At 35.5% G+C, this 12,466-nt stretch overlaps 1 protein-coding gene across 1 annotated transcript; it reads right to left on the bottom strand.

Annotated features, from left to right (window-relative positions):
- Nucleotides 1-949: 949 nt before the first annotated feature.
- On the bottom strand, nt 950-10,392 carry LOC105386123. Its single transcript, XM_048630384.1, has 12 exons — nt 10,041-10,392; nt 9,234-9,397; nt 8,558-8,872; nt 8,023-8,225; nt 7,677-7,761; nt 7,171-7,360; nt 5,360-5,692; nt 4,644-5,034; nt 2,997-3,084; nt 2,485-2,687; nt 1,874-1,958; nt 950-1,207 (listed from the first exon to the last, which is right to left on the bottom strand). Exons 1-12 carry the CDS (start codon nt 10,322-10,324, stop codon nt 993-995), a joined length of 2,556 nt encoding a protein of 851 aa, XP_048486341.1. The 5' UTR covers nt 10,325-10,392; the 3' UTR covers nt 950-992.
- Between the last annotated feature and the right edge of the window lie 2,074 nt (nt 10,393-12,466).

Below are 12,466 nucleotides of genomic sequence, written 5' to 3'. Positions count from 1 at the left end.
ATTAATCTTTTATTAATTTAGCATGTGCCTTTGTGAATCATATAAGTTCATAGTGTGAAAATCCAAAATAATATTTACTTACCTAGTCTGTATTTTAGAAAACGGAAAATGGTAGACTCAGTATTTTTTTCATTTTCAAATAAACCACTTTACACTTAGATTAAGTGATGATATTTAGATTAATTATAAAACATACCTTTCAAACCACGTTCCAGACGAATAACCCTAGCTCTCCTAAATTGAAATACATACATACATACAATACTTTTGTATCGTTGCGCTAACAATTTTCCGTCAGACCGCGCCCGGGTAATGGACTTGTCCAAAATTAATTATTTTCAGTTTCAGCAGTGCACACAAAACTTACCTGTACCGTCTAGTTTTTGATAGAATTCCGAATGTTCACCTCCAAAGAAACGCGATCGAAACGAAACTCTATTTCAATTGGGAAAGACTCATTATGGTGTGTCCAATAATCCGTTTCGGTTTGTGGACCTGTATGAAAGGGTAGTGTTCCGTGGTTTCCAATAAATTTGCTTCGCTATGTCGTATACATATTTTATTGAAGCTTTGTTTGTGGTCAGAGCCGAACACGGGTGCACGGGATCGCTTTTTGCATGTCTTTTTCTAGCATTGCTTGTTTTGACACGCACTATTTGTATTGTATTGTTTAGAGACTGTATGAATGCGTGAGAAAATAAATAGAAAAGAGACTTGAAAGGTAATAAAAATAGTTGTGTTCTGTACGCCAGTAGGTATGTAGAATGTAGGGAATGCTACCTTTAAAGGTAAGCAATAAGCGTCCACCTATCGGTATCGTGCGTATCGGACCAAAAGGATTTTCATAAATTAAATTTCTATACAATACTGAACGAGATTAAACCGTTTTATACGATGCCAAAAGTTAGACGCTTACCAGTTAACACGGTATTTAAAGTACATAGACATAAAAGATAAAATTATTTTAATTCCAAATTCCACCCATCCACATTTCACGGCCATCGTCTCTGTCCGCTCATGTACCCGAATCTCTTGGCCTGATGTATCAGGTCCAGCACAGAGTCCATCACCTCCTGGTTGTTCGGCAAGATCTGGTCTTCGGGGAGCATGAAGCCGAACCGGCCCTTGTCTCTGAGCTCATAGCAGTAGACTAGAGGCACCTTCAGGTGGTCCTTCACCCAGTCTATGCTGCCTCCGGTGGCTGCGTCTGAAAAAATACGGAAATAATTATAAATTAATTGTGAAGCTAGCGTTGCATTGCGTACTGCTAGCGCTGGTGCTCTGTTTGACGGTATTTTACCATAGTAGTACAACACAACTTAGTGCCAATTTCTCCATAGTTGGTTAGATCGTAACCAGGGAAAGGTTGATCAATTATACGTCATCTCCATATTAAATTCTTGACAGATGTATCAATAGTCAAGCAAATAATCCCTGGTTATACTCTAACCCACTATGGAGAAATTTTCACTAAACAACATTTTGATTTGATTTGAGAAGCTAGTAACGCGTCCTGTTTGACGAAGCCTTTATACCTCACCTTCATAAATTAATAGTGATTCAAGATTCTACTTCAGTCATAAAGAAATTGACTGTGGTAGTACCTACTATGGTCCAATCAATTAGGTGGATTCAAATCAGTGATTGTGACAGATATAATGGAAAGGCGGTTCACTCGGCATCATACTTAATAATAAAAATACACCGTAAGTATAAAATTATTACTTATTATAAAATTTAATTATTACTTAAGTTCTCTTTATATATACTTAGCTGTTTTTGAAAGTTAATGTATTTTTTTTTTTTTTTTTTTTGCTGTGTTTCAAATAAATGATTTCTATTCTATTCTATTCTATTCTATAAAAATGCTTACAAATAATTTCTGCAATATTTCCAACACTGTATGAAGTTCCGTAACGGACAGATAGCGCGCCCATAGCTCTTCTGCCAATGTTCAACTGAAAACCATTAAAATATGGTAAGTTTGGTACGAGTGATGAGTGATGAGTGATGAGTGATGAGTGATGAGTGATGAGTGATGAGTGATGAGTGATGAGTGATGAGTGATGAGTGATGAGTGATGAGTGATGAGAATATTCACCTTCTTACCAACGGTCACTTGGCTCTAAAAATCTGGATTAATGCTACGGTAATATACTAGATGAAGACTATAAAGAAAAGCTGTTATTTAAGAATCTGTAGAGTTGTTTGTTGTTGTCCACCATGTTTTTTTTACCACCTACGAGAAATTACTATTATGTTATGTAATAAAAGCAAGTTACATAATATGTAATTACGAAGAATTGCAAGATAAAATTATTATTTTAAACCAGGACGTCAGTTTTTCAGATCAATAATTATTTTTTTTAGTTTGTAATATTCTGATGCTCTGTAATTTTTTTATTCAAATCGTATATAGGAGTAATTTGGTGTTACTGTCACTTTTTGCTCTTGAGTGTATATTATTAGGGTAACAGAACTAACCGCATCATTATAGTTAGCGTACGGCACCGTAGTGTTTCCGAAGGGCAACAACAACAGCTCACTGTAGCTGTGGAAGGAGAGGTACAGCTCGAGCTGATCTGCGATGCCTCTGAGGTATTCTGACAAAGTCCTGGTCTCGATCTCAGAGAACGGGCCGGGTCCAGCATACGAGTCGGAGATCGGTTGGGCGCTGGCACCAATGCCTGGAAGAATAAGTTGAAAATTTTTATGTTTGTAAGAAGAGATGGAGGGCCTCTAGAAGTTCTGTAGAAGGCTGGCTCATGCGCATCTGTTGTGAAGTTACATAGGTATATGCAAAAAGCATTTTCATGAGTGTTATAATCGTAATCTTTGACTTTGAGTTTTAACTTAAAATGATTTCACCAATTCTTAATGATTTCACCAATTCTTACTGTAGGATTAAAATCCCTTCAGAATATTGAAATTCCGAGTTTGATTAGATCAACTATTCTATAAATGAGTCAAAATGTACCATAAAATAATGTACTTACGGAGCCAATTGTTGTTCCAGTTCCTATTCAAATCAATACCTATAGCATTAAAAGCCACAGGTCTACGGTTTTTACGCCACATTCTTTCCTGAAATTATTCATTAACTTTCATCATCAAACGAGCTATGGCTGATTTTTACATTCTGTATTTCATAAATAGATTCAAGCGAGACATTATATAGCCGGACAATATCGAAAAAAAGGGAAAAGAGAAAAAACGAAATACACAGACACGCCATATTATTTGTGGTCCCCTCTAAAAACTCATATTGTTATTTTATTTTTTATTATTATCTAGACACGCGGTAGCCTGTCAAGCCAAGTTCGAGAAACAGAACTGGCGAGCCGCACCGTGTGTAATAATACCCGAACCATTTCGAGACACTTTTGACCCCCTCATAAATCAAAAACTATTTAATATAAACGTATGAAATTTGGCTCATATATTGACACTAGCGAGATACATAATATGTGTTCTAAATTTCATAAGCGTATCTCAGACGGTTATTTAGATATTAATGTCCAAATAACCTCATTTTTAACATTTACTGACTCACTCACGTATAGATCAAAACTCTTATGGTACTATTACTATCATAATATGCGAAAACTATGAAATGGTTTTGAGATGCATTTGCATAATATTAATGTTAACTAGTCTAAGATAGCTGTTAATAGAATGGAATGGAATGGGATCGGACCAAATCGGATCGGATCGTATTGGATGGAATCGGATATATACGGATCGGATGGGTACGGATCGTATTGGATGGGATTGGATCAAATCGGATTAGATTGAATCTTCTCGAATCGGACGGATTGAACAGATCGGACAGTTCATATGGATCGGATTTGCTCAAATCGGATCGGATCAGATCGGTTCCGATGAGATTAGGTACGGATCGTATCGGATGGGATCGCATCAAATCGGAGCTTATAGTACGGATCTGATCAAATTGGATCGGACAGATCGGATTGGATTGGATCAGATCGGTTCCGATGGGTACGGATCGTGTCGGATGGGATAGTATCAAATTGAGTCAAATAGGATCGGATCGGACGAATCGGCTCAAATCCGATCGGATGGGATCCGATTGGATCAAATCGGATCGGATCTTATCAAATCGGATAGGATAAAATAACACTGACAAGAAAATTATAAGAACCCCGTAAACGTAGGTAAATAGGTAAAGTAATAATATTGAATATATGATATGTAGGTTGAGTGAATAATTATCCTTTTTAAAAGTCTCGGGACTTTAAAGTTTTTTTTATGCATTTTTAAATTTGTCTTTTTAAAAATACCTACGGCGTTACGAGGATAATAATATATTATTATGTACTTACCAACAAAAAGTAATGATATCCAATCAAAAACATAAATGTCAAATGAGAGCCGGTTCAATATTATTATACTTACCTAAATGCCGAATGTCGACTTCAACGACAAAAGAAGTGAGATCTAAATGGGTGCCAAGTTCAATGGTCAGTCCTGAAATTTATTTATAAGTAGGTAACAGTATTACATAATCATATCTTCTTATAACATAAAATAATGTATTGTAGCCTAAGGTCTGTCTTGGCTAGTTAGTAGTATCATTTATGTTTTTGATTGGATTATTATTTCCGAGATCGAACTAAACTTACATTTTCAAAAGTCCAGACATACCCATCAGGGTTGGTGACTGGGAATATGTACCAATCAAAATCTCTTGCCGCTGCAACCGTGTCTGTCTCATTACTGGTCAGCAACTCGTGAGCAATGAAGTTGACAGTAGCTGGCGAAATCCACTCCCTAGCGTGTATTCCTCCTTCCAAAAACACGGCTTTTCTACCTGAACCGTGGGAAATTTTAATACCCTTGATTTGTCTTCCTTCGTAGGTAGAGCCACCTATTATTGATGTTACAATTCTGGGGTAAGTGGCCACTAGATCGTCAAGCCAGTTGTTTATATCGTTGAGATTGTAATAAGCGTCCCAGCCCATGGATTTTATGTTACGGCTGGTGTATCTTGCAACTTTTTGCTTGTCGATCACGCTGTAAATTTAAAAATTTCTATTAGTACCTATTCAGATCACCTTATATCTCAAAGCGAAATAAAATGTTACACCAATGTAAAAGAAATATATTATTATATTAGGTAGGTATTTAAATAAAATAAAAGTTAGTATTTTTAAAAGATATAAGAAAAGAAGACTGGCCGCCCTATATGAATTTACCACCGCCACTGCCATTATATGAAGTATACAAACATACAAATACATCTCCGACGGCGGAAATATAGACTTGTAATGAAAAATAAAATTATTTAAACGTTCTTTTCGAATTTTAAAAGCTATTGCAAATATTAAAACCAACTTACTCTTGGACATTACTCATTACAATTTCAATTTTCATGCCGTAGTCCTTCGCAAGAATTTCAAGTTCTGCTTTGTCAGCTGGAGCGGCCATAATCTCAACGAATTCAGCACCAGGAACCGCTTCAGACCAAAAGTCATATCTGAAATCCTTCTCTTGAAGCTTCGAGAGAACTTCTATGTCCTTCCCATTGGTTGGAAAGATTTTATATACTGTGTAGTTGTCATATCTGACTTTCTCATCAGTTGCGTAAACTATTGCAACGAGAAAAACAAAAACTGTTTTTCCCAACATAATGGACGTATCGTTACGACAATCGAAACTTGAATATAAGTATTAAGTAGGTATATTATTAGTTAGTGTCGTAGTCTGGATGGGAATTATATCATACAAGATTAACGTTAATTAAAGTATTAATATTATCTTATCTAGTTATCATTTATATATCGTAGACAAGCACTTTAGTGAAGTACTTAGCACGCTTACGTTGCCTCTACTAAAAGGCTACAATAATTAGGTATTTGTTTCAAATAAATCGCTGTCATAATCAACGTGAGTCCAGTGTTGAATGTACAAGAATTTTAGTGTCCCAAATAGGATTGAAATTCCCAAATTTTGTCTGCCTTTATTCGACCATTGGCAGAGACCCATATGCACACTTTGTCCTCAGACTTTTCGCGGTCTCGTCGATCAGTGAGCTGGAGGGCGTCTCACGCTACGCTTACTGTGCATAGGCTCTAGGTACTTAAGATCTCATACAGGATAACAGTATTCAATGTCTGGGATCGCTTATCTTAAATATCACAAATTTTCCTTCTGAAATTAAATTAAATCCGGTTAATATAAATTACCAATTTAATGAGATTTTAATAATTCGGAATAGCTGCTATAAAACTTCCGTATTATCATTCAATAAAGTACAATAGCGTAGCTTGTACTGCATTACATAATTTACATTTCCACAGGAAACCAATTACAGGGCCGGGGTAATGGAATGATTTACAGCCAAAGTTTCATTTCCGTTGTGAAACACAAAAAAATGGAAAATTATTTGAATTCCAATGCAATATGCGAGAGTTTGCTAGTGTGCGCAATGCCGAACATAGGAAAATTAATATCCTGTTCGGGAAATACTAACAGAAGTATCTGAATAATTGGAGCACGAAAAATTGAGTTCAGTAGCCTCCAGTGTTTTGTTTACTCAGCCATGGTATTATAATGGAAATGGAGTTCCTATATTTTTCATTCTCTTCATGATATTATTATTGTCAATTTATCAATATGTATGATTTTGATACAATTTACGTTCATTATTATGTGTTTTAAAGTTAAACAAAACTTATTATCACATATGAGGACTTGGACATTATTTTCAATTAATTTAAAGAGTTTTTGCAATACTCAGTAAATTTGGAATGAATTTAAAATTATTGATATAAAATTTTATATTGTTATTCCATTCCGTAACTGAGCTTTATTGATGATCATATTCATCATAATAATAAATCTCTATTTCAAACCATATAAATAGTCAATAGTACATACCTAAGTATTACGCTCGTAGCTCATTAGAGCCACCCATCACCCACCCCGAGTGGCGTGAGCGCATACCCATACAATTTCATATACCTAAAGAATACTAACCGCACGAGTCATGGCGATGCAGAGTTGGAGTTGGGTGCCTCTAATTAGCTATGACCTTTAGACTATAAATAAGGCTAGAATACACTAACATGCACGATAATGGAGAACATCCGCATGCACAAGTCAAAAATAAAAACAAAAAAACCTTATTTATTTACTTTTTAAATTTACAAAACGTCAATAAACCTCGCCTCTCTCAAAATGGCCATCAAAGCGTCGAAGGTTTCCTCACAAGATGGCAGCACTTCCCTAGCGGGCAGGATCGCGGGCGGGACGCCGCTGTCCCGCAGCAGGAAGGAGGCCGCTATGGGCGGGTTGAACCGGTACTTCACCCAGTCAGCCATGGCTCCGGTCGAACCGTCTGGAAATTTGATGATGACATCATTTTTATGTATAGGTACCTACTAACTGCATTTTATCATACTTGGCATAAAATAGAAAACCATGTCAGTGTGTCTTTTCATTAAATATTAACCCTTAATTTACTCGCATAGGGTGACAAAATTTTGGTAAATTAAAAAACTGTCTTATCTTAATGGTACGCTCTTCAGTCTCGCTATAGCTTCCTAACTCGATGATTTATTTTAAGTGCCCGACAGGACGATGCAGTGGTTAGTAAAAGTGAACCAATGCGAGTTATTACGTAACTTATTTGACTAAGGTGATTAAAAAATTACCAGATACAGCGCGAGAGTTTCCTACTTGGTACATGGTTCCGTATTTGACAGCGAGAGATCCCATCGCACGCCTTCCTATAGTCACCTGAAAGTTAAATAATTTTTAAAAAAGTCATGCAAAAAAATCAGGCTTTTTGACAAATGTCTATAAATACGTCATATAGATGGTCCGATGACATCTGCAGGATTGCGGAGAAACAGTGGACCAGAGCGGCACATGACCGAAAGAATTGGCTTATAAAAGAGGAGGCCTATCCCCAACAGTAGGCGATAGAAGGCTGATGAAGATTATAATAGTAATTACAGTAACAAAAAATATGTATTATTTCGAAAAACAATCACGTACCATATCATTGAAATTATACAAAGCGTCGTCAGTATGTGCAAATGGAATGACAAGCTTTTGGCCGAAAGAGCCGAAGGATAAGAAGCCAGCCATAGCTTGGTTGATGTTCAGGAGATAGTCTGAGAACTGCCTAGTCTCTGGTTCCGAGAAAGGTCCAAGTCCCACGAAATTTGCTGCCGACGGCGTGTGGCTTCCTCCACTTGCTGGAAAATATAAATAGGTACTTATTAGAAATATAAAATAAACAATATCATGTTTAGAGATAAGAAGAAGATTGGAAGCCAGACAAAGGTTATCAATCAAAGACCTAACAGATGATCAACAGAGGTCATACCGTATTCTGTCATCGGTTTTTACAACCTGCCACTACCGGCCATCGTCGAACTTCGTCTACCAAACTGGATATCATTATGACGTTATGTAACATTTCAATAATTATTTTGCATTTTTTTAAATAATAATATTTTATAATAATAAAAATCTTGCATAATTAATCAGAATATAGATTAATACAAAAATCCATGCATTGTCTCACCTCCCCAATGCGAGTTCCAGTTTTTGGTCAGATCTGTGCCGATATTGCGTCCTGTCGTCGGCGCTCTATTCTTCCTCCACAGCCTAACTTCATCCTGTGTATACTCGTATCCATCAGGGTTTAATATGGGGAAAATGTACCAGTCGAAGTCTTCAGAGGCCTTCTTGGCTTCATTGTCTTCACCTGTGATCAGCTGGTTTGCGATGTATGTGAGGATGACTGGAGATACCCAATCAGATGCTATGCTTCCGCCTTCTAGTACAAAAGCTTGTCTGCCAGAACCTCTGGATATCTTTATACCAGTTATGTTACGACCTGGAATATTTTTACACGTCACGTTTATATAATAATATAATATAATAATTTTCTTTATTCAGAAGATCCAATTTTGTTAGTAGGCATATTAAAATACAGTGGGTTAGTAAGTACTTCAAATAAGTTTTACTTCTAACTTTTTTTAATACAGACAATATTACATAACAGATAGTATAATAATAACAGATAGTATAATAATGTACTTAATAGTCATGCATGAAGATGACATAAAGATGTAAAAGAAAGGCACAAAATCTAAGGAGTAGTAAAGTTCAAAACTTCTATAGCTCTATAGATCAGAATAACTGTGATACAGTGTTAGTAATAATAATATTTGGACCACTCAATACAAGGTGCTGACCTTCGTAAGACTTCCCGGCAACAACAGTGGAGACCACTCTAGGGTGGGTCTCGGTCATGTACTGTATCCAGGCGTTGATGTCTTCTAGCGTCTGGAAACCAGTCCAGAACAGCTCCTGCCTGATGCTGCGCTTGCGACGGCTGTACAGCTGTGCGTCGAATGCTCTGGAAACAAAAAAGGGAGTGGGGTTATCACCCGCTTATCAAACCAGGCACAGATGCTAGCAGATACCAGAGGTGCCAGAGATATCTTCTGCTAATCTGGATCTCAAATTTGACTAAGCTACATTTAATTTTGCTGAAATGAACTAAAGATAAATTAAGTACCTACAAGTGTGTGAGTATCTGTGACTACCTACATATTATGTTACTAGTGAAAAAACCATGTGATAATTATATAAATAAATTAGTATAAGTAGTTACATACAGTATCTTTAACATTATTCTAGTCACTAAAAATAAAGTTTACCTAATCAATTAAAAGTTATTTAGATAGAGTGTAATAACAAGTCTTGTTTTAAATAGTTACTCCCTATGTAAACGAAATTAAAAGTTACGAACTAACGATCATTAATCTAAGTTTTACAGACTAAAATCTAAGTTTCATGTTGGATCATACCAGTATTCTTGCGATATAATGCTAGGCCTTCTGATTCAGTTAAAATTACTTATTTACTAAACATCTATGTATCGCTTTATAATGCCTCAGACACACAGTCATGTAAGTACACAACTACACATTTGAAATTTATAACACCTGTTACCCTCTCACAACATGTTACTACTTTACTAGCAAAATTATACTTACTCTTGTATGTTTTCCAAAATGACTTCCGATTGGATGCTTCTTTTACTCATAGAATGTTCCAGGTCATTCTTTAGACCTGGAGGTGACACTAGACTAATGTAGTCATAATTTAATGAAGGAGGATTCAAGAATTCATAGTCATTCGATGACTCAAAGAGAGCGTTCAGGAAAGACAGATGATTCTCATTTTGAGGCCGGATTTTGTAAAGAGTATAATTATCATACCGCACTTTCTCACTTAGCACTAAAGAAATTAAACCACAAAATAATATTTTTGTCAACATTGTTCTTGAAAACCTAATAACCTAAAAGACTACTATAAATTATTAATGGATAATTTGAAAATTATTTGATAAGTTATCGTTGAAGATTGATTGTATTGTACTTGTCGCTTGTTATCAACTTATCATTGCAAAGTGAGTTGGTAAGTACATTAATGACGTTGATAAGTTTAGTTTTGAACTACCTAGTAAAGAATTTCACTGATCTATATCAACACTATTAACAAATTATCTAAAATAAAATAATTAAAAAAACTAACTCTAAATTTTAAAAAAATATCATTTCAAAACCCCTGTCTTATCGTACCTACCTGGCCCAAAGGACGATTTTCATATTTATATTAAAATCAAGTTGAAGGTATTATCAACTTAAATTTGTATCATCTAAAAAACATGTATCCTTCTGTGTATTTGTGGAAACTATTCATTGACTTTTGTTGTTTTTTAATTGTGTCTAATGGTACTGATTTAGCTGTAAGTTTTCCTAATAAATTAAAATAAAATAAAAGCTACTTAAACTAAAAATAAATAGGTACTTGCTTTTGTATTACATAGGTACCAATAACTTTTTTTTTCATATTTTATCTGAACTTTTTAAGAAAGTTTCAGTTTCAATGTTTATTATGTAGATTTAGGGTGACTTCCACCAAACATTTAAATGTATTTCAATCATTCGCTCACTTCCTTTGAAAGTATAGTGTAAGAGCAAGACAGCACTACAATTAAATATATTTTTTATAAGTTTAAGCTGAACAGAAACACACGCAATCATTATTCATAATGAGCCTGTTAAAATGTTTTCAAAAATTAAAAGGATTTAAATTTAATATGATTGATGAAGTTAAATGATTAATGAGTTGTATTTCTCTCATCAAAGTACCATTCAGCGAAATCCTTGTCAGTGCGAGTAATTTAGGGAGTAATTTTATGTAATTCGTATGAAATTGCTACCGTTCGTTCTTTCAAAGTTTTATAAATCGTAGTTAATATTTTCAATAACGGTGAGTGCAACATTTTAATTGAACTTAATAAGTTTACGACATAGAACAACGCGGACTCGGGTGTACCTATAGTCTATGAATCAACCAAAACTTATTCAGACCTTTTAGTACGGGTTTTGCTATTTATGAAAACGAAAAAAGTTTACGTTTTCTCCTGTCACCTGCATACATTATCTGTCAAATGTTTCATGATAGTTTCCATTGCCTCTAATGGAATTAATAGGTGGCGCCACTTAGTATGCGAGAAAACGTAAACTTTTATAGTTTTCGACAAACTATCAAACCTGTACTACACCTGCAGGTCTATCTATTGTGAGAATGTTTCAAATCTTTTACTATGATCCCAAATGACAATAAGCTCTACTCAGCTTTGTCGTGATTGTGATATATCTGTAGGTATGTGCTATTCTTAGGTTGTAAATTAATATTATTCTATTCTATTCATTTCATATGCGGAATTTGCAGATGAAACCACTGTAAACATTTTTTATGGAAATACACTCACGGGCAATGAAAAGGTTCCACTGGAAGAAGCACTTAATTACTCCTAAATGGAAAAAGCTAGCTTAATGACGCCTTCTGCAATATTGAAGAACAGTTAACAGAGAATCAGGATATTACCAACTAAAAAGGATAATATTTAGCACAAAATCCTAACTAATATTATAAATGCGAAAGTAACTGTGTCTGTCTGTCTGTCTGTCTGTCTGTCTGTTTCTCTTTCACGCCAAAACTACTGAACGGATTTGAACGAAATTTGGTATACATACGGTCTAGACCCTGGGAAAGAACATAGGCTACTTTTTATCCCGGAATTCCCACGGGAAAACTTTTTAAGGCGTAGCGAACCGCGCGGGCACACCTATTAAAAATAAATGTTTGAAAACATTGGGGTTGTTTGGTGACGGCATTTTGTGAGTGGAACTATTTCATTGCCCGTGAGTGTAAATCATTTTTACTTTACTTTACTATTCTATTATAACAAATGTGCGTTTTTACTATCACGCTACACTCTGTGCAACGGTGGGCTAAGGCCGGGGTCTCCTATTTCTCGTCGTAGGTCGCGTCCAGCGTCACGCCGTGAGCCGCGTCACGATGCTCACTACATCTACGCGCCAACGTCGGCGTGTGAGGGAGACCGCGT

Source organism: Plutella xylostella, chromosome 25 (assembly GCF_932276165.1).
Source record: "Plutella xylostella chromosome 25, ilPluXylo3.1, whole genome shotgun sequence".
Taxonomy (NCBI): domain Eukaryota; kingdom Metazoa; phylum Arthropoda; class Insecta; order Lepidoptera; family Plutellidae; genus Plutella; species Plutella xylostella.
The sequence above is the reverse complement of the archived record's forward strand: the minus strand, read 5'-3'. Positions and strand labels throughout refer to the sequence as shown.